Below are 21,563 nucleotides of genomic sequence, written 5' to 3'. Positions count from 1 at the left end.
GTGTCGTGCAGCAGCTTGTGGTGCCTGGCGGCGTCGTTAGTGAGAGCAAACATAATACAACGTGAGTAGTGAGCGCGGTACCTCGTTGAGGCGGGCGCGCGTGTCGTGCAGCAGCTTGTGGTGCCTGGCGGCGTCGTTAGTGAGAGCAAACATAATACAACGTGAGTAGTGAGCGCGGTACCTCGTTGAGGCGGGCGCGCGTGTCGTGCAGCAGCTTGTGGTGCCTGGCGGCGTCGTTAGTGAGAGCAAACATAATACAACGTGAGTAGTGAGCGCGGTACCTCGTTGAGGCGGGCGCGCGTGTCGTGCAGCAGCTTGTGGTGCCTGGCGGCGTCGTTAGTGAGAGCAAACATAATACAACGTGAGTAGTGAGCGCGGTACCTCGTTGAGGCGGGCGCGCGTGTCGTGCAGCAGCTTGTGGTGCCTGGCGGCGTCGTTAGTGAGAGCAAACATAATACAACGTGAGTAGTGAGCGCGGTACCTCGTTGAGGCGGGCGCGCGTGTCGTGCAGCAGCTTGTGGTGCCTGGCGGCGTCGTTAGTGAGAGCAAACATAATACAACGTGAGTAGTGAGCGCGGTACCTCGTTGAGGCGGGCGCGCGTGTCGTGCAGCAGCTTGTGGTGCCTGGCGGCGTCGTTAGTGAGAGCAAACATAATACAACGTGAGTAGTGAGCGCGGTACCTCGTTGAGGCGGGCGCGCGTGTCGTGCAGCAGCTTGTGGTGCCTGGCGGCGTCGTTAGTGAGAGCAAACATAATACAACGTGAGTAGTGAGCGCGGTACCTCGTTGAGGCGGGCGCGCGTGTCGTGCAGCAGCTTGTGGTGCCTGGCGGCGTCGTTAGTGAGAGCAAACATAATACAACGTGAGTAGTGAGCGCGGTACCTCGTTGAGGCGGGCGCGCGTGTCGTGCAGCAGCTTGTGGTGCCTGGCGGCGTCGTTAGTGAGAGCAAACATAATACAACGTGAGTAGTGAGCGCGGTACCTCGTTGAGGCGGGCGCGCGTGTCGTGCAGCAGCTTGTGGTGCCTGGCGGCGTCGTTAGTGAGAGCAAACATAATACAACGTGAGTAGTGAGCGCGGTACCTCGTTGAGGCGGGCGCGCGTGTCGTGCAGCAGCTTGTGGTGCCTGGCGGCGTCGTTAGTGAGAGCAAACATAATACAACGTGAGTAGTGAGCGCGGTACCTCGTTGAGGCGGGCGCGCGTGTCGTGCAGCAGCTTGTGGTGCCTGGCGGCGTCGTTAGTGAGAGCAAACATAATACAACGTGAGTAGTGAGCGCGGTACCTCGTTGAGGCGGGCGCGCGTGTCGTGCAGCAGCTTGTGGTGCCTGGCGGCGTCGTTAGTGAGAGCAAACATAATACAACGTGAGTAGTGAGCGCGGTACCTCGTTGAGGCGGGCGCGCGTGTCGTGCAGCAGCTTGTGGTGCCTGGCGGCGTCGTTAGTGAGAGCAAACATAATACAACGTGAGTAGTGAGCGCGGTACCTCGTTGAGGCGGGCGCGCGTGTCGTGCAGCAGCTTGTGGTGCCTGGCGGCGTCGTTAGTGAGAGCAAACATAATACAACGTGAGTAGTGAGCGCGGTACCTCGTTGAGGCGGGCGCGCGTGTCGTGCAGCAGCTTGTGGTGCCTGGCGGCGTCGTTAGTGAGAGCAAACATAATACAACGTGAGTAGTGAGCGCGGTACCTCGTTGAGGCGGGCGCGCGTGTCGTGCAGCAGCTTGTGGTGCCTGGCGGCGTCGTTAGTGAGAGCAAACATAATACAACGTGAGTAGTGAGCGCGGTACCTCGTTGAGGCGGGCGCGCGTGTCGTGCAGCAGCTTGTGGTGCCTGGCGGCGTCGTTAGTGAGAGCAAACATAATACAACGTGAGTAGTGAGCGCGGTACCTCGTTGAGGCGGGCGCGCGTGTCGTGCAGCAGCTTGTGGTGCCTGGCGGCGTCGTTAGTGAGAGCAAACATAATACAACGTGAGTAGTGAGCGCGGTACCTCGTTGAGGCGGGCGCGCGTGTCGTGCAGCAGCTTGTGGTGCCTGGCGGCGTCCTGCGCGTGCTGCAGCGTGAGCGCGGCCAGCCGCTGCAGGCTGTAGCGCCCCGCCTCCGCGCTCGACACCTGCTCCAGCAGCGAGGGTAGCTGGCTCTCGTCGTTCTCCTCCTGGGAACCACGACGTGGACGGTACAAACATAATCATATGATAAATATTAGCTACTTCCGCAGGGTTTCACCCGCTCTGCTCAGCTCCTATTGGTCATAGTGTGATGTTTTATAGCCTATAGCCTTCCTCGATAAATGCAGTATTCAACACAAAGAACACAGTAGTAGTTCTGGAGATTAGCGCGTTCAAACAAACAAACAAACAAACTCTTTAGCTTTATAATATTAGTATAGATAATATTAGTATAGATTGGTTTCTGTTCGCGACTTCGCTCACTTTGTGAGATAATAAGTAGCCTATGTGTTATTTCAGACCATTACGTCAAGTGTGGGAGAGCCATGCAGGCACGAATGGACCGGCTCGACCGGAATGATATTACGGCCTCACCGAAAACCGACATGAAACAACGCTTACGTTATGTTTCATTGTGTGAGTGAGGTTACCGGAGGTCCAATTTTCCCCTTTCCAATCCCCGATTCCGCAACAACCCTTAAATTTCTAACCCCCAAAAAATCATCTACGCACTTGTAAAGCCTCTGGTGTTTCAAGTGTCTATGAGCGGCAGGGATTGCTTACCATTAGGTGATCCGTCTTCGTTTACCGGCTTATTCCATAAAATAAATGACTGAAAGTGACATACGGACGGACGGACAGACAGACATGACGAATCTATAAGGGTTCCGTTTTTTGCCATTTGGCTACGGAACCCTAAAAAAGAGAATGAAAGCAATAGTTACCTCGATTTGTATGATCTGCGCCTGTGTGTCAGCGATGGCGTCCCTCAGGTAGCGCAGTAGATGCGCGGTGTCGGGGTCGGATGTATCTCCCCCGCGGGCGCGGTCCCGCTGCTGCAGCAGGCGCTCCATGGCGGCCTCCAGCTCGCCCAGCGTGACGCGCGCCGCCACGGCCCGCGACACCCAGCACTCCAGCCGGGACCACGCCTCGCGGCAACTCTTGCTGCGCCGCGCCTGCCCGCGCTCTGCACATACCATGTAATGAGTACAGTGAAATGGGTTGAATAGGGATCGAGAGGTGAATAGGGACAGAAGAGGGGTGAATAGCTACTATGAAGAAATTCCCTATACCTATTCACCCCTCTTCTGTCCCTATTCACCTCTCGATCCCTATTCACCCCATTTTACGGTACTTTAAGTTTGTGTAGAAAATAAAACGAGCGATTCTCGCCATCAATCTGAGAAGTTTGGCGAGCTAAACTGTAACAATTTAAAACTGTAATAAAACTGTATAAAAAAATACACGCTCAGATACTATTCCTTCTTTGTTCACAGTACATTCTCATGAGAGCTCATGACCACCATACAATATAAACTAGTTACTCAATAACGTTCATAATCAGCATGCGCGTAGTTGAATGTGACAGAAGCTACAGAAACATAATTAGGGTACCTACTGATAAATTAGTGAACGATATTTAAACACGTGATTGTATTCATCGTTACTAACAACTTTCGCGAAGAAACTTTTTTTGTATACTCATTAGTTTTATTTTTATCACAAAACAAAGCAACAAAATTTCGCACGCGCGTGTTTTCGCATGATCAGCTTTTAGCAGCAAGGCGCCCGCGGCCGCGTTAGAGGAAGATTAGTAACTAGGTAAGTATTTTGGAACTTTACGCGCGCGTGTTAATGAAAACAAAAATAGTTTATTTGGGAAAGTTGTTTGTAATCATGAGTACAAACACGTGTTTAAATATCGGTCACTAATTACCAGTCACACTATATAAGAAGTTTACTAGGTGACACTAGTTTCTTGAACCTGATATGAGATAGAAAAATTGAGTTTATATGTATAAAGAAGAATAGGGATGATGACTGGTTCAAAAATAAATTATTACAACTTTTCAATATAATAAAATATTCAAAAATAATCACACTCTCATTCATAAATTTGATAAACTGCTTAATTTTCGATTTTTCTAGCTAAATTTCTAGAAATAAGTCTGCTATTTGACGTAAAAATCTGATGACGTTATAATAGAGTATTTCATAAAAAGTTCATAGAAAATATCGTATTTGACGTTTCGAAAAAAGTATTGAATTTGACTAGTAGGAAACTATTGGTTGGTCACTCACCATGCAACCTGCCTGCCGCCCGACTGCTGAGCTTGTCACGATGTCCTCTCCTTAATAACGACACCTCTTCTTGTTTACGTCGTAACACCTAAACAATTAATACAAATCGTATTAGAAAACAAACTTATCGTTGATTAATATTCATCTTACAAATATTTGAGTAAATAATCGAGTGCCTCGTCAAACAGTTACATGTGTAAGCCGATAACATAATAATTATTTGAGAAATATGAACAACATTTTACAAAGTAATATTAGGTAGTAAAAAATCTTACCGCTTCTTTCATCTTGGTCTCTGCTTCCAATGATCTGATCAAGTTAGCATTTTTACGAGATTCTTTACGCAGTTGTGCCACCTGCAAATAATATATTGATCATAAGATACGTATTTTACTTATTTTGTAGTGTAAGAACTATACTAGAATATACCATAAAATATAAACACTATACCAAAGGTTATGGGAATAAAATACTTTTTTATAAATGTAATTTTGAACCTAAACACAATCAAAATACATACCTCTTTAGCTCGTGCCGCTTCAGCTTGCGCGTGTCGCTTGGCTTCCTCGCGCATACGTTGGACTAGTTTCACCTGCGCAATAAGATTATTTCTCTTTTAATATATTTTTTAAATTAACACTCAATTTTAAGTTGTACTTAAATATCGTGCTATCTCTGTCATTTTATAAAGAATTGATAGTGACAGATCTACATTTGAGAGCGTCCTAAAATTGAGTGGCGTTTGAGTATTTGGACATTACTGACTAAGAACCATCCCGTTCCTACTTCTACCCTTCAAACCGGATCCCCGGTAAACCCGCTAGGTAGGCCGCAGCTCCGGATCAGTATAGTATAGTATAGATTTAACATTTATAGATGCTATACTAAATCTATACTATAGATTTAACTCTTCAATTCCCAGTGTTACCTGGAGGTGACAGAACTTTAAAAGTGATGTATTACCACTAGCTAATATTTTTTTCTAATTCTGGCATTATAGTGGTAATGCCACTGATCATTACTTAATTTTTTTATCTGTAATCTCGCATCGACTGCTTTTTTACAACCTAACTTTTTTTTTTCTTTTATACCTCTTATATAACGTGTAACAAAATACCCATATACATCAAGAAGCCCTGATGAATACAGGTTGAATAGAATCTCTACACAAAGTTTCAGCAAAAAACACGATTAAAAAAAATTAGTACCAAATACTTGGTATCGCATAGTTCTTGATTTCAAATCATAAAAACGTGTCACAACACTACAGGGATCCCTCGCTAATATTACGAAACATTTCTTCTGTCAATCTGATCGCCTAGTACCTGTCTACCTAATTTTGAATCGGGCATTGGCGCGATTTGAAAAATTCATAACTTGGTACCATGAAAACATGAGTTTAAAAAACCCTTCCCGTATCGTTTGTTATGTTATCTAGAAACCGTGCAATTGATATGTATACCCCCTTTTTATTACACGTTGTATATACGACTATTATAAAAAAATGCATTAGATTGGACATGGGAATTGAAGAGTTAACATAGCGTAGGTATAACCTACCTTATCCCTCTTCATATTCTGTAGTTCGGAGCGTAGCGTGGCGATCTGTTGCGCGGTGTGTTGCTGCGAGCGTTGCAGACGCGTGTGTTCCCGCACGGCCGCCTGCATGCGCTTCAGTTCCCGCGACATACTGCTCACGCGACGCTCGTATTCTTCCTTCACTCGTTTCAGCTTCTCACTTGGAGGGGAGGCTTGGCTCGCTAGGACATAAGAATTGATATCATAAATACTGAATAGTATAGGTACACACAGTTTCACATTAAGCCATGCAGTATAAACTGACCGTCGAATGTGCGGAAACATTTATTATTTATAAAAAAGGGCATACGGATGGTATGCAATGGCCGCCGCCCATGGACACCCGAGCCGTTATAAGTGCGGTACCGGCCTTTTGGGATTTTAGGATTTTAAGGGGATTGTTGGGAAATCGGGGACTGGAATGTGGGGGAATCGGGGACTGGAATGTGGGGTAATTGGGTCACTCACACAATGTAAGCATTGCTTCACGTCAATTTTCTGTGAGGCGACGTTATCACTTTGGTCGAGCCGGCCAATAAAGCATGTTTCCCCACAGTATAAAAAGCGAGACCATACCTATATTTTTTTTCCTGTATTCTGCCATCTTAGAGATCTGTTTATCAACAATTATCTAGTATGCTGTCTGTTTTATAAACCGAAAAAAAGTCTTTGTGTGGAGAGAATTTTCCATTGAATTTCCTCTCATTCTCTTTCGGACCATACCTATAACTAGCATAAAAAGTGTATTAACAAAAATTACAATAACTCACCAAGCGACGCGAGCACTTTATCTTTTTCATCGTTGGTAGCCTTGATCTGATGGTGCAGCGTGTCCAGGCGTTGCTCGTAGTGCGTCCTGAGTGCCGCCAGGCGGCGCTGCGACAGCTCCAGTTGTTCAATGAGCCGCGCCTTGGTGTCGATGTCCTCGCTCAGCGCCGCCAGCTGGGCCGACAGGACGCGCTGACCTGGGGACGTAAGCTTATGTTAAAGTGGATTTTATAATTAACAAGCAAACTCGGCGAACTCCGTTTCGCCACCAAACATTATCCGTATTTTCCTGCTTTTTTCTCTTGAATTTTTCCCGTTTTTTTTTTTTGCTATAAATATAAATCTCACGTAGCCCGAGCACTTTCCAATGAATGCAAAACTGTGGAAATCGGTTCGTACGTTCTGGAGTTATATAGCGTCAGGAAGGAAAACCTGACTTATTTGTATATAATAGGTGACTCGTGTGGGGCTGAAAGGGGTTTGTTTTAGGTGCTTAGTTTGGGACAGTATTCGTTAAAAATGTCATTACAATCACAATAAATACCAGTACTAATAATTATTATTATGATGAGACATTTGATTATTCGTTTATATTGCATAGGCTCCAAAACTACCGGACCGACTTGATATTACCATGGACTTGGTCGAAATCAACAAGATCAAGTTGCAGAAGGAAAGCTAGTTATGACACGATACTCAGAATATAGGCACTCATAAATGTAGGCCTTATTCTGTACTACATAAATAGCTAATATTTTTAAACATTCGTACCTTTAACTTCAGAATCCTCTTCCTCAGAGTCGCTAGCCTCTCCGTCGCCGTCCGAAGGTTCAGAGTCCTCTGCACTCTCTCCCTCGGCCCTCTCCCTTTCTCCTATAGGTCGGTCGTCGACAGCACTCGTCATGCTCTCGCTCATATTCAGTTTGCGTTGGAATTCTAACTCGCCCATACTGCGCGCCAATAACTCTTTCTCCTACAAAAATAGACAGAAGATTAGTTTAAAATATTTAGTTTATTCATCTTGATATGGGATTCACAATGACGCAATGCGTTACACAACGTAACGCAGTAAATCATAAGTCTATTAATCCTTGAAGGCGGGTAGGCAGAGGTGCACATATATTATACTACACTCAATTTTCGTGATAGAAGGTGAGCTTATTGCCATACCTGTCCAATTTTAATCACTGCGAATCCCAACAATAGTGTACTCGATCCAGTCTCTTCAGTCCAGTCAGTTCTCGAGAATTGTCTGAATTGATTCGCTTGGCACTTGCACTTGAACCCATTCAGGCATATTTAAAGTTAAGAGGCACACTTAACCCGTCGTTTGCTGAAGCTCTGATCAGTGCGAGACACAATGTGTATTCTATTGTTGTCTCATATACCCGCAGACGAAAGGTTAAGCATCAACGTATCGTAGCTTTAACACATTAAACGCCGTGGTGGTCACCGGTGATCGACGTTAGCGGAGGATTTGCCTTCAACAGTTTTCTATTGGCAGTCAAAGACTTAATAGTCTCTCAGATTGAACCCAACACCCAGTAGATGATAGATGACGTACCTTATACAGTTCCCGCTTGGCATCATCGATGATGAGTGAGGGATCCTGGACGGAGTCGTGCCTGGTGCGGGCGACCGTCGCCTCGCGCTTGCGACTCGCCTCGTACATCGCGTTCGACTCCATCAGCTGAGCTCGAAGGTCCTCTATCTCGCTTACATAACCCTATGGAAAGGATGTGAAATTAAAATTTTGTTGAGTAGGAACAGAGAGAAGAATGTCTCATAAAAGTCATCGAAAAATTACTTAAGATATATTTTGTTTCAGTACCCAAGACAGCAACATAAATATCACAGTCTGAATACAAAAACTAAGTTAATCGGGTAAAATTCATATTAACTTTATTTTTGAAATACTTATTTATCGCCTTATTCGTCTCACAGAGGTGTAACCCCATCGTTCACAATGCTTACTAACCTAACCAATAATGTCATATTTGAATTTTCAAAATCTACAACTTCTAGCTGACTTATGACGCTATCTAGAATACATACTACCATAATAACCAGTTAATTTCATTCCCCTTACCTGTACAAGTGCAGTTAGCGAGCAGTCATTAGCATCAGGGCTGCTATCCTTAGGTCCCCAGTTGCCGAGCGCCTTCTCAGCAATGAGCTCACTGTTCCTGGCCGACAGCTGCTCGATAGTACCCTGCATGGCCTTCACTCTTCGTCTCAGAGACTCCACCTCACCAGTCAGTATCGCATTCTCTTGGACTACGTCGCTCCAGCCTTCCTCGCCGTTTTCTGATATCACGCGTTTACCCTGGGAGAAAGCAAGACGGTTTTTGTACTCGACTATTATGGAACTGTAAATGCAATGAAGTGGAAAGAAGAATCGTAAGGAGAAAATACTATGAAATGCCCCTTAGAATACCTGTTTATATTCAGCAAGCTCGAGCTGCAGCCTGGCCACCTCCTGCCTCAACTGGTGTATAGTCCTCGAGGTCAGGTCCTGGTTGACCACGCACCTGTTCTTAATATTCCTCGCCCTGTTCGCGTACTTCAATGTATTCAACGTCTCCATAAAATCTCTATCACTAGGAGACACACACGCTATCATGACCGTATTACTGTTGCCTCCTAACGAGTCCTGGAGTAACCTCGTTAGTTTCGAGTCCCGGTACGGAACGTGCAGTACTTTTCTAGAACGATCCCCGAGAGCTGATATCACATTGCCAAGAGCTAGCAGCCCGCAGTTTATTGATATACCTTCTTTTGCTCGCTCGCCTGTTGCACCTGTTGAACGAAGTTTTGATTGCGTGATGACGAAGACTTGAAAGAACAAGTATATGAGTATGTTAAAAGATATGGTTGTTATTGTTAAGAGTATTACTATCTTACCTGTCCGTTTTAATCTCTCAGATCCAGCTAAATCAACAAAATGGAACTTCGCAGTGAGTGTCTCGTATTGTTCAGGTGCTTCGGAGTCTGCTTCTCTATCTACAGACGTATCCTGGTCTGGTGCCAGTCTCCTTTGTCGGAGTAAGAGAGTGAATACTGCATGTGACCGTGAGGATGAGGAGTTCATGTTGGTAGCTGCCGTGGTCCTCGCGAGGGCACCAGCCCGCAGCGCCCCCAAAGCCTCTTGAGCACCTCTGACTGCTCGCATCGAAGCCCCGACAATGCGAACGCCGCCGCAACCATCTTCTGTTATCCTGAGTGCGCCCTAAAACCATTAAACCATAAATAAAATAAATATATGCGCCCTAAAACCATAAATAAATGAGTTAGTTGAAGAGCAGATTTGTGATCGAAGACACACGATCGAAGGTAGAATAGCAATTATAGCTCTATTTAGGTCTTCTGAGACTTATAACTTGTGTATATGAGAAACATTACACGGAAAGAAATACTACTCTAATGATGAATCTAATTCATCTATACACATTTTCGAGTCGAATCATCCAAAAACATACACAGAGAAATAATACGATTTTATCGCAACAGGTATACGCGATCCATGTGACACAGTAAAATTAAACCGTAACACATGAATAGATTCACAGAAATATCGAATTCTAGATAAATATAGCATTTTCCGTGAGTACTTTCTACTGTATGGAGATAAGGGACACGTGCCGACATGCGGGTATGAAAGGTACCACGATACCATGCGTGCACGCTTGACTGGCTCCGTGCTCTTCAGGGAAACAATTAGATTACCTTTATTAATACTGCAAGGTAGTGATTTGTCGCACGACTGCATGCACGACAGTGAAATTAATTATGAACTTCTTTGATTTTTTAGAAAAAAAAAGATAGTAAATGTAGGTAACTTAGGTACGGATCTGTGGACTACCCAACGAGTATAAGAAAGGGGTTCGATTCCTTTCCTTTTTATGAACAATCGGTTTCTATGAATTTTGTACTATTTATTGAGATCAATAGCAAACCTATTATTGCAACAGAAAAATAATGCTAGAAACTAAGTTTATAGTCAAATCCATTAATGAAAGTGTCATTATTTCCAGTGTGTGTTTTTTATAGTCGCTGTCAATTATGACGCATGATGATCCCAGCAATAGCTCTATCTAACAAGAATATTTCGCAGATTCCTTATTGGGCAGTAAGGATTTTCCTGTTCTAGACATTACGCTATGTGAAAAATGTAAAGTAAACATTATTCCAAAATGTTTGCCCAGCCGTGTCCTTGAGAAGGTCTGCAAACAAGTCCGTTTTTGTCTATGTAAATACGCACAACTGTCACAACCGGAATAAAAACATTATTAATTCAGTATCGTTACAGTTGTGTCTATAATTACATTTCAATGTCCTTATAAGAATTTAAATAATGTTTTTATAAACTAATACTGGGTCAGGAAGGTGACTGAGTGGCATGTACTCTTTTCCTATTTTTTTTTTAAGAAAAGGACTATAATATTATATCAGATTATTGACGATTTTTTCAAATTCAAAAGCCAAGTACAAGAAAACTCTAGTTCTATCATTTCAAACAAATCATTATTAAGAATATATATAGGTACATATTTCTAACAAAACTGCATACATTATTATACGTAACAGCTCAAAATGCCAACATCAAGACACTTCAATGCTACCGATAATCCAAACAAATACAGCATTAATGTAATTTTTTGCATGAACCACCGAATTCTTCCGCAATAGTTGACACACGGGTATGGAGCCATCGCTTCTGACATTCCACTTATGTACTTACATATAATTCACACATCTTGGCAATAAATCAGAAACCGGTTAGCAAATTGTGGTTAAACTTTTATGGTTTACAAGTATTTGTCATGTTAATACGCATTGAAATTATAAAGTTTAAGCTTGTTTATTTTACATATCTCTTACGCAAAAACTTTGATTCGGTCGTGCAGTTGCTAATGTTTGACAACCGCTACTAACTAGTATTCGAGTAATATATTGTCGTCCTTTCTATTATAATTAAGGTATTTTATGGACATAGAATTACTAACCTTAGCAAAAGGATCTTTAGCAGGATCTAGAAGGTCGACGATGTCCTCATTGTATAGCTCAATGAACTGTGCCTGAACTGAGAACTCTGGTGGTAACTGTCCTTGCGCGCGCGCCTCGTCAGCCCTTGCTTCTGCGCCGGCGAATAAGTCTCTGATGGCTCGAGGAATGATACCACGGCGCTCTTCGTCACCATCCCCTTCGCCTTCCCAGCCACTGCCCATCGTGTAGGTTTTGCCGGAGCCAGTCTGTAAGAGAGAGTTCATGTTACAATTTACATTAAAGTTACTTATTTCCTTTCCTTGGAAAATTCTCTAATTCTGAAGTTCATAGGAAAACCAATCGTATATTTATGTAACCCAAAAACTGTAGGTATGAACTTAATAAAACAGCGGCTTTGATACCGAATTGTAAGCGGAAACGAAGTACGTAACCTCCAACGCTAATTAATCTATAACAGGCGCTAAGGTCAATTGATGACATGGCGTTTAGATCACAAACTGTGAAAATAAGATTACGTTAAATATTATATTGACATCATCATTTAAGTCGACTGGACGAGAACAACGATTTCCTAAATCATTTATCTTAGGTTTTGCAGCTTAAAGATTTTTTGCGTGTTGTATTCTAAGACGTACTTTAGGTATCCTAATGATACGAACCCAATATTATTCTCATATTTTTTTAACACATTGAACGCCGTGGCGGTCAAAGGTGACCGACGTTAGCGGAGGATTTGCCTTCAACAGTTTTCTATTAGCAGTCAAAGACTTAAATAATATCACCATCAAACCCATATAGTGAAGTACGTAATAAACCAAACCAGCAAACACAACCACAAAAAAGGACGAATTCCAACCAGATGCAAGAACAGCTGTCTTTTAGAACCCCGGACATATTAACATGCGGTACGTTGCTCACATTAATTAGTTAATAAAAACCTATGGACAAGCATTAGACATCATGTTCCCACGGCCACGGAGTGTGACCACGAAATTCACTTTCTAAACTCTTCAAGTCACAAGTGCTCTTGTAAAACTTAACGTTGGGACACTACAACTGGCGTAATTTGTCACTGATCTGAAGTACTCTTGCAATGAAATTATGAAAGTTTCTATTTGCTAAACAGTATTTGTTGGCCAGTACGAGTACGTACGTACGAACTTTGTACGAGTACAAAGTTGGCCAGTGTACCAATGTTTGTAAAACAGAAATCGAAAGTACATATGATTATCGCCACGATTTGCTTATTAATTCATTGGAAGTCTGCTAAGGTGAGCTCAGTTTCCTTTTGATTATGCATCGTTTCAAATTTGACTAGTTGTTAGACTTTGAGTCTAAAGTCATACACCTTCCGTTTACCTTCCTTTCATTAAAACTCACCTACAATAACGAGCACAGGAACCGAACCTATTACCATGTAATCAGCAGTCAATCTATACATGACTAAACCAAAGAGAGCATTCAACTACATATAAGTAAGTATTAATAGCCATTGTTACACATGTTTTGCGGTTCGCACGTTGGGGCGTCGCCGCGTCTGCCGCCGCAAGCGCGTGACTGCAATACTGATCTCGTGAGACGCTCCAACAATAAAACTAATAGCTTTACAATTATATTAATTATTGAAAAAATCACTTGACGTGTTAAAGAACAGTTCAGTCAATCAGATAACTGAGGACGAGGCGTAACAAAGAGAGAAAGTAAGCAGTGATGCGACTAATCACATGTGCTGATAATCGTGAGATAAAACTTGGAAAACGGACACCATTTTATTACAGGGTGAGACGATTTCTAAGGCGGTATTCGGTAAGTAGCCGAGACAATGGACCGGCTAAATATCCCAGGCGGCTTAACAATTTCCTTTCGTGTTTCATTGTCTTACATTACCGTACCGGTACTGGTTGCAGATTTCATCCTTTCTTGCTTTCCTCGGAAACAATCCGAAATATCTCCGTTGCAAAATCTATTTTTAAACTGACATGTCTTCTCCGAGATCTAGAATCTTGAGCCATTATCACGTGAGACGAGAGTTGCATAAATTAAGATTGGCGTGCAGTAAGTGGTATTGTTTCTTTCTGTGCTAGATAGGTCTTCTTATTGCGTCATAACACCTATTTGGGACCACGCATTGTCATGTGGGAACTTAAATGGGTTAGTTACTCTCATGCAGACGAGCCTCGAATGCAAAAGGGGCTTTGTTGCTATTTATACATAGATCGTTCAAAGTAATATTTTTATGAAAAAATATTAGAAAGCTACTAGCCTGAGTCACGATTGTCTATCTTCCTTAGGAAGTACTATTTATCGAAGTGATCTGTGATCTATACTTAGCGATACAAAGCTTTCCCTTTCACTGGTATTGTTTATACTATGTGGATCTATGAGAAAAGCCAGCGTTTCTCTATGAATAGATGATCCTCTTGTGAATTTCCGTATAGTTCACGAGAAATTGTTAATGGCACACCACTGACATCACACTACGATATTTGTTTTCAGATTTTATGACGTTCATACATCTAATTCAACCTAAAATCCCAGTTATTAAAACTGATAAAAAATAGCATAATGAGAGCGACATAGTTTTAAATTGCTGTTTTTCCTAGCACTTCACAGCAGCGCCCATATAAGAGTTAAGTAACTTTGTTGTCGATATAACAAGTTGAGCAAACGGAGTCATCAATGTTTGTCAAACAAATTATCAAATGTTTGTGAATATGCTAAGGTTTACAAGGACGAATGAGAAATTGATATTGCTCAAAATGTGGGACAGGTATAGGTCGTGGATGCAGTGCCGTTTTGAAAACTAGGCGCGACCAGACGTAGGTGTAACGTTTTAGTAATAAATACTCCTTATAAGTCAATGCATATCTTGCAACATTATCCTCCTAGGCTAGTGTCTATGAAGCGCTTAAAATTTAGGGCAAGAGATACTTTTGGCACGATGAGATAAAAATTATAAGGCAATTCGATAGCTGGTGTTAAAAACAGCAAGTCTTATGTCAACATTATATTCCTTGCAACATATTCGCCATTTATGAGATTGCCAAAGAGTTTGAATAAAGAGGTCAACCGACATTTTGCCAATGTTCCCAATTCATCTATGTCAGTACAAAGTCTTGATGTAATTTGTCATGCAAAACACGTTAACCGTAGGTGCTTAGTTAATTGATTAGTTTATCACTGTTCGCAGTACTTATAAATCAACGTTTTTAGTTTCAATAACCAGTTTCTAGCAGTTCCTTTTGAGGCGCTCTTACATTATTCTCTATCTATGGTACAAGTTAAAGGCTCTCTTAACCGACAGTTCTTTTTGTAGTCATATTCTGGCTAAAGTTAGTTAGTATCTAAACATAGATAGATAGCTGTGTGATAAAAAATATAATGTTAAAATAAGGGTTTTACAAAATGTGGCACATTTTAGATTTTTTTAGAGCGAAAGGTTCGTGTACTTAAAATCAAATTTGAGATCAGGCATCATCACCACCATCGATTCCATCAACAACTAGGTATTTGCTCCTTTAATTTTGTATTAAACAAAGTATCATAGAACAATTTAAATCGCTATCACCAATAACTTGTACCAAACGCTGCGGCACAAACCGACCGCACCGCATAACCGTTTTGTTTACTCTGATGTCACCTGCGCGAAACAGCCTGTATAATGCGGAAACATGTTTCAATAATTACTTAATGGCCCTCTACTTATACGAACGTAAATTATACAGTATATAATCCTTAAATATTCAATTATACGCATGTATCGTTACAATATGGTCATTGTATGTTTACATATGGTCTGAACCATTTGTATTCTAGTACTTATACTGCTTAGGTCTATTTATATAAAGTCGTGTATGTTGATTTGCATGGTTTCTTATTGACACGTGTTCTGTTCATAATTATAGGTTCTGATTACAAGTCACATGTGTTTCGCTAGGTGTATGAAATGTACACATGCTTGGTTCTAATATTATAGTAATTTTGTTGCTTGTAAGGAACTTACAATTATTATTTACGCGTTTTAGTGTTAAAAGGTAGTGACGATATAATAAAGAAACTATGTAAAACGAGTGTCCCTTTATGAAATATAAATCAGAGCACTACAATAGGTTTCGTCTCTCTCTCAAGGACACAGATCACCCGAGTGTAGGCACGATAGTATTTTCATTTTGATTTGGAAATGTAGTTTTTACGTGACCAAGTTGGTCACGTAAAATTTTTCCCCAAGAAGAAGGAGAAAATTATAAAACCTAGTCCACCGTGATACCTCAAAATGAAACTAGAGACACAAGTGGACCATTTTATATTATTTTATTAGAAGACCTATAATGAAAGTGTAATCAGAAAAAGCAATAAATGTGTTTCTAAATTCTTAACACCTATTGCAGTTATGACACGATCTTCGTACGGCCTCCACAATCGACTTTCAAAATAATTCAAATTCAAGTGTTTCGAGAGTTTGCTTAGAATGGCTCGTAATCGCCGTATCTGAGTTTCTAAGATAATATAGTATTGTAAGATGATATTCAATCTATCGGTAGCCATTGATATCGATTTCAGATTTTATAGCGAACAATCTGTTTACCTATAGCTATTAAAATGGATGGACCGTAGCGAATGATATGACATGCAGGTCTATACTTATACGAGGTGATATCACAAAGACTGACGGTTTATAATACTGAACTGTCATTCAGTACAATGCAATCTTGTGAGAAAAAAAACCAGAAAAGAGCAAAACGATGTTTCCAGAGAGTCGAATGCAGATTAGTAGGTCGCTTTTGATAAGGTTGAATTCGCAGAATCACTGAGTAAATAAATATTTTTTCGGGTCACATTTTGTATGTTAAGCTAGCTGCGGAGAGACACAAGTAACAAATCTTATTCAGTAATATGCATGAGGCATACAATTACTAAGTAAAACGCTAATGTTCTGACAAAAACAAACACATTACGGCAAGTATTTAGTCAGGTGCAGCCTGTCCTTCGTCTACCGTTAGTGGACCATCACTGACCACACAGGAAACCAAGGAAATATGAACCTTACCACTTTTAGTATAAAAGCTAATGTTGGTATCGTTATCTGTAACTTATCTGGCAGGATTATAGGCTGTGCTGACGAAAATTTGATGTTATCTGTGTTAGTTTGGCGCCTACAGTGAGTCATGTACTCGAGTTATGATTTAGATTGTAGACATAGCCTGTTTGTTCAGAGATACTTATGCAAACTGTTATGATGGCTCGCTCTAAACTGAGAATAAACGACCTAGTGTCCTGGTGATGTAAGGCGGGACTTGATTAATTTGTCAGCCAATTGGGTTTTGTGCGCATAGTAACACAAATAATTCAAGCAACTATGTAGGATTTGTTGTTTAATGAAACGCTTAATTGAATTAAAGAAATAAATAAATCATTATAATAGCTTAATCAAATGGTAAATACAGATCTACATTCAACTTATAATGACAAAAGTTACAAAGGCGGAGCTCAAACCCCAATAGGATAAGTAATTGAAAATCAATAACGACAAGGCATAATAGGTAAGAGTAGGAAACCACTGGGAGAACGAACAGGTGTTACACGAAAAAATATATTCTGATGTGGCGTTACAGTCAAATATATCAAGGCAAGTAACCGCGAAGTCGTTTCGTCTGCTAACACGCATGCAATCATAATAGATGAGAATACCGCGGTGCATCCGCTTTGGCGGCCATAAATGCCCAGCGTGACAAATGGCGGCCCATTCGTCGCCCTTTCGGGACGCTGTACACGTTTGATTATGCTACAAACTGTTTAGTATTAACGTTAAAATAAGTAACCATTTATGTTTTCTGACAAACATTTCCGAATTCCATATCTTAATCACCATTTAACAAGGATCCGTGACAACATTTTTTCTCAGTAGCGCCCACTATAAAAATCGCGACACAATACCACATTTCTATGCAACAGCAGCTCACTTCAAGGCCAACATCTCTTCATCCATTACTCAATATGTAGACAACGATTACTGAATAAATTGACTTATAAGTAGTGCTAACTAGCCCATTACTGTAACGACCGAAACATTTTTCTCCCTATTACGTACAACTCAACAAAGAGCACAATACTTTAAAAGGTATGAAATGGGACCAACGCCATTTACATATTTAAAGAATTAATCAACATAAACAATAAGGTGGACCACACAAGGTATTCAATCGTATTAAAGTTAAACATGAGCAGCGGATTATAATTGCCCGTATAATTTATTAAGAGTGCGAATAAAGACTATGTCTATGAAGAGTGATAAAAATGTATCTGACGCTTATTAATGGACATTGAAGACTACTGTAGTCCGCAGATCTATTTAGATTTACGTGTTCTGAATATTATTGAGGCTTTATTGGGAAGAGAATAAGATGTATGGCAATGGAGTTCAAATGTAACGGCAAAATTCATCCAGAAGTGAGTGTGTGGTCGTCCTAATGCTTAGTATGTAGGAAACGCCGCGGTATGCGTGGACGCACAGATATAGATCACAAGCGCGCGCCGCCCGCCCATTTACGGTGCAGGCGCTAATGTCGTCACCCGTTGCCCTTAAACGTTTCATACAATTTTCAATTGTTTGTGTTTCTTAGAGCACAAAGGGAATAACTGAATTCACATAAAGTTCTAAGGACTTGTTATTAGCATACAAATTTAAAATAATAGGCTTAACAAAATAACTTTAAGTAAATATTACAAGGAATTCCCTAGGCACTAGACTGGGCCCTCCCACTTGACTGGCATGATAAACTGAAAGGAAGTGATGATAAATGGTGACTAATGTCACGCAGTTGATCGATTCGCAATAAAACTTGTCGTACAGTTCCAAATATAAATTATGTGGCGTCTTTATCGTATCGTTTAATTAACACGAAGCATGTTATTATAATAAATCACATTCCCGGTGGCTTAATGAGTTGTTTGAACTGTTTCAGAAGTTCTAATAAATCTTGCTTTATATCTCTTTTAGAACAACTTAAGGCGGGAAAAAATGAATTTTACTTTAAAACATGTTCCCATTATGGCTTTAACTTGTTCTTGATTTATGGGATAGCACCTACGATATTTGAAATCTGTGTGTGTGTCCTAAACTAAACGCAAAGAGATATTATAATTTTGCGAAATGTCGCTTTTGTACATAAAATAATCCAAATTCGGAAGGCAGTAGGCGAAAAACCGCAAGGAGCGATCGCAAAACGGAAATTGTTTCATCGACACCTGTCCTGATTTCATTCATATATCAAGTTACCAAATACGCCTTAAAGACAAAATTCTTATGACACGGTTATCGATTAGATAATAGATTGAACTCCGAACTGGTTCGTAATATCTACGGTCGGTTGGAGGTCGGTATCATGTTCGACCTTCCTAGGCATATGGCTACAGGTCAATAGCATTACGCATTTTATAAATGGTGGGAAAAAATTGTGATTGACCGTTTTTGCTATTCCATATTACTATCGCATATGGACTTGTTTTGCTTTGGATTTTCCAAATCTATAATTATGTGGAGAAGGATGTTTTTGATGCTATTAATATTCATCAAAGAAGCTGTGTTGAACAACATTCCGTAAATTTTATAGACCAGGTTTATAATTTTGTTGTTTTACAATTACCAATTAATTAAGAATCATTAGTCTAACAGGACTGTTATTTTTTTCTTTCGTTTTATTTCTATAATTCTTGCTTCTACTCGAACAATCTTTTTTACTATCTTAATGTTTCTAATCCCACCTATACCGTTGTTGAATCTAGGCCACTGCCCACTGGTCAATATACCAGCAGTTACTGCCTTGCCTCACTTTTATGTCCTGGATTAGTCCCTACTCGCTATTGGTCTATAACATTTTATAGCCGAATTAATAGTCGTTTATCAAAGTAAGTTCTTAACATATGACGTATGATGAATGTTACCACGAAAAACTAGCATCGATCTGTCTGAGACCTAGATAATGCAGTGAGTAATAATGGATTTTGGTTAAAAATAAACGTAACCTAGTCTGTACTTTGAATTTTCTTCATTTACATTCGACACTATATGTTTGCTAGTATGATATTTAGTATCTAAATATCCATTATCCTATTTACCTGTCCTTTTATGAATGCTTTAACCTAATCTATTGAATTAAATCCCTTTAGCTTCTAGTTCCCTTTCATAGATTAGATATGACATCCAATAGGTAATTTGTGAAAGTGTGTCAGCCCTTTATCAGTACAAAAGGTCCCAGTTAAGGCCCCGGATTTCCGTCGATAACAGTTAGATAAAGACAAGGAACCAATGTTCTATTTAAGGAAGCATTCATCAAACTTGACGGAGAATCATTCAGCCGTAATACACGTGGGTAATAAAGTAAATAAAGGTTTGCATCATTATCATTAGCAATTTCTGTTGGTAATTGTTGTGATCTTGGAAGAACAATCAAGTTTTTTTGATGTTAAGGTAGCATAATTGCTGTGGAAGGAAACGATTACTAGTTACTATGGAAAGATTCACGATTTCTATGGAACAAGATGTGTTTATTTGGGCTATGAATCATTCAATCCAGCAACTCTACAAAAAATATGATCTAATCACTCGCAAATAATAATTGTTACTTTGTTCGGTACTTGAACCAAATTCGGTTAACGGCACAGTGGCAGCGCTCCCAAAAACTTGAGTCACTGCCAATAAATTGTAGGAAACAGGTTTGTTATAGCAATTACAAACAGTTTAACGTCAAGATAAGATAACCTAGTTGTTACATCTCTATCCAAGTTCACGTGCAAGGTCGACGTACTCATCTATATCTTGAGACTTGCGAGGTAAGAGGTAATCTGCTCAATTGAGTCGGTTTGACTCATGAGACACGAGTGCCGCAGTCATGGATATTTCAGGTAGAACGACTGTAGTGAAAATGGTTTCGGAAGTGCATGTTTATAAATTCAAGTAGGTTAAGTGACAATTCACGAAGATGACCCTGCATCTGCTTTGGCTGTTTTCAGGATATTTCTGGAAGAATTCAATGATAATGACCGACGATGTGTTTCGTTTGATCTTCTTATGTTAATGCTTCTGCAGATACGGTTAAGATGAGTGTGTTTATAATTAATACTCCTTCATACCGTGCTGTACCTGTGTTCTTGCTATGCTATATCTTGATTTTGAGGCAATAATTAACCAAGAATATCACTACTACCTTGCAGATGTGAATTCTTAGTACTTTGTTGCGATTTTGAATAGTATATATTTTTTATGGGTGCCCGCCATAACCTACCGTACCGCTGCAACTCCTGTAAGCCAGGATCTACTGTAGATACAACCATGAAAACACCGGAACACTGAAGTCCGGATTTTAATGCATTTTTTTAATAAATAGCCCCATGAAGCAGGAAAGGAAAACTAAGATCAATTTGGGTGGTACAGTGAAAAAAATCAAAATGTATAAATATTTATTCCATCAGACGATGCACACTTCAGAACAAACGAGGAGCCGTATCTACAACCGTATTGTCTAAACAAATCAATAGGAGAGAGGGCCTGATTGCTTTCATGTACTACAAAGCAAAGTTAAAGTGTGAGTATTTGCACTGCAAGCTCAGTTAAATATAGAGGCAATGCTTTCACGTGAAGCGATAATGAAAATAAACAGTATCGTTTAATCAATATTTTGGCTCGCCCATTATACTCGGCGATAAACGGGGTCCAATTAATTTTGTACCGAAAGCAACACATCTGTACTGTAAATTGGGCAATTATGAATTATCTTAATAAGGATATTGAGTACTTAATATAAAGCATTCATGTTTTACTTAAGCACATGACTAGCGGCATTCCGCAAGGAGGTCGTTGTGGGCGGGCTCGGGCGGCAAGGACCGCCGCCTGCGCAGGTCTGCTCAACTTTTATTGTTAACGCCGCATGCAAATCATAATCTGTCCTGTCATTGAGTTTTTGTAACGTAACA

At 40.7% G+C, this 21,563-nt stretch overlaps 1 protein-coding gene across 4 annotated transcripts in view; it reads right to left on the bottom strand.

Annotated features, from left to right (window-relative positions):
• Positions 1-21,563, bottom strand: part of LOC118270109 (kinesin-like protein KIF21A) — a 71,001-nt gene that overhangs the window by 25,660 nt on the left and 23,778 nt on the right. For all 4 annotated transcript variants that reach the window (XR_007706001.1, XM_050698639.1, XM_050698640.1 and 1 more), the window contains exons 4-16: positions 11,594-11,839; positions 9,492-9,816; positions 9,025-9,386; positions 8,677-8,913; positions 8,152-8,313; positions 7,359-7,560; positions 6,590-6,784; positions 5,802-6,001; positions 4,762-4,833; positions 4,517-4,597; positions 4,242-4,329; positions 2,885-3,126; positions 1,982-2,146 (exon numbers count right to left, since the gene is read on the bottom strand). Coding sequence is in view for 3 of the 4 variants with exons in the window: in XM_050698639.1 (XP_050554596.1) it covers positions 1,982-2,146; positions 2,885-3,126; positions 4,242-4,329; positions 4,517-4,597; positions 4,762-4,833; positions 5,802-6,001; positions 6,590-6,784; positions 7,359-7,560; positions 8,152-8,313; positions 8,677-8,913; positions 9,025-9,386; positions 9,492-9,816; positions 11,594-11,839 (2,577 nt within the window). In the remaining variant the exon portion in view is untranslated. The remainder of the gene's footprint in view (positions 1-1,981; positions 2,147-2,884; positions 3,127-4,241; positions 4,330-4,516; positions 4,598-4,761; positions 4,834-5,801; positions 6,002-6,589; positions 6,785-7,358; positions 7,561-8,151; positions 8,314-8,676; positions 8,914-9,024; positions 9,387-9,491; positions 9,817-11,593; positions 11,840-21,563) is intronic.

The sequence above is a fragment of the Spodoptera frugiperda genome, chromosome 15 (assembly GCF_023101765.2).
Source record: "Spodoptera frugiperda isolate SF20-4 chromosome 15, AGI-APGP_CSIRO_Sfru_2.0, whole genome shotgun sequence".
NCBI classification, from domain to species: Eukaryota; Metazoa; Arthropoda; class Insecta; order Lepidoptera; family Noctuidae; genus Spodoptera; species Spodoptera frugiperda.
This window is presented reverse-complemented; position numbering and strand designations above follow the sequence as displayed.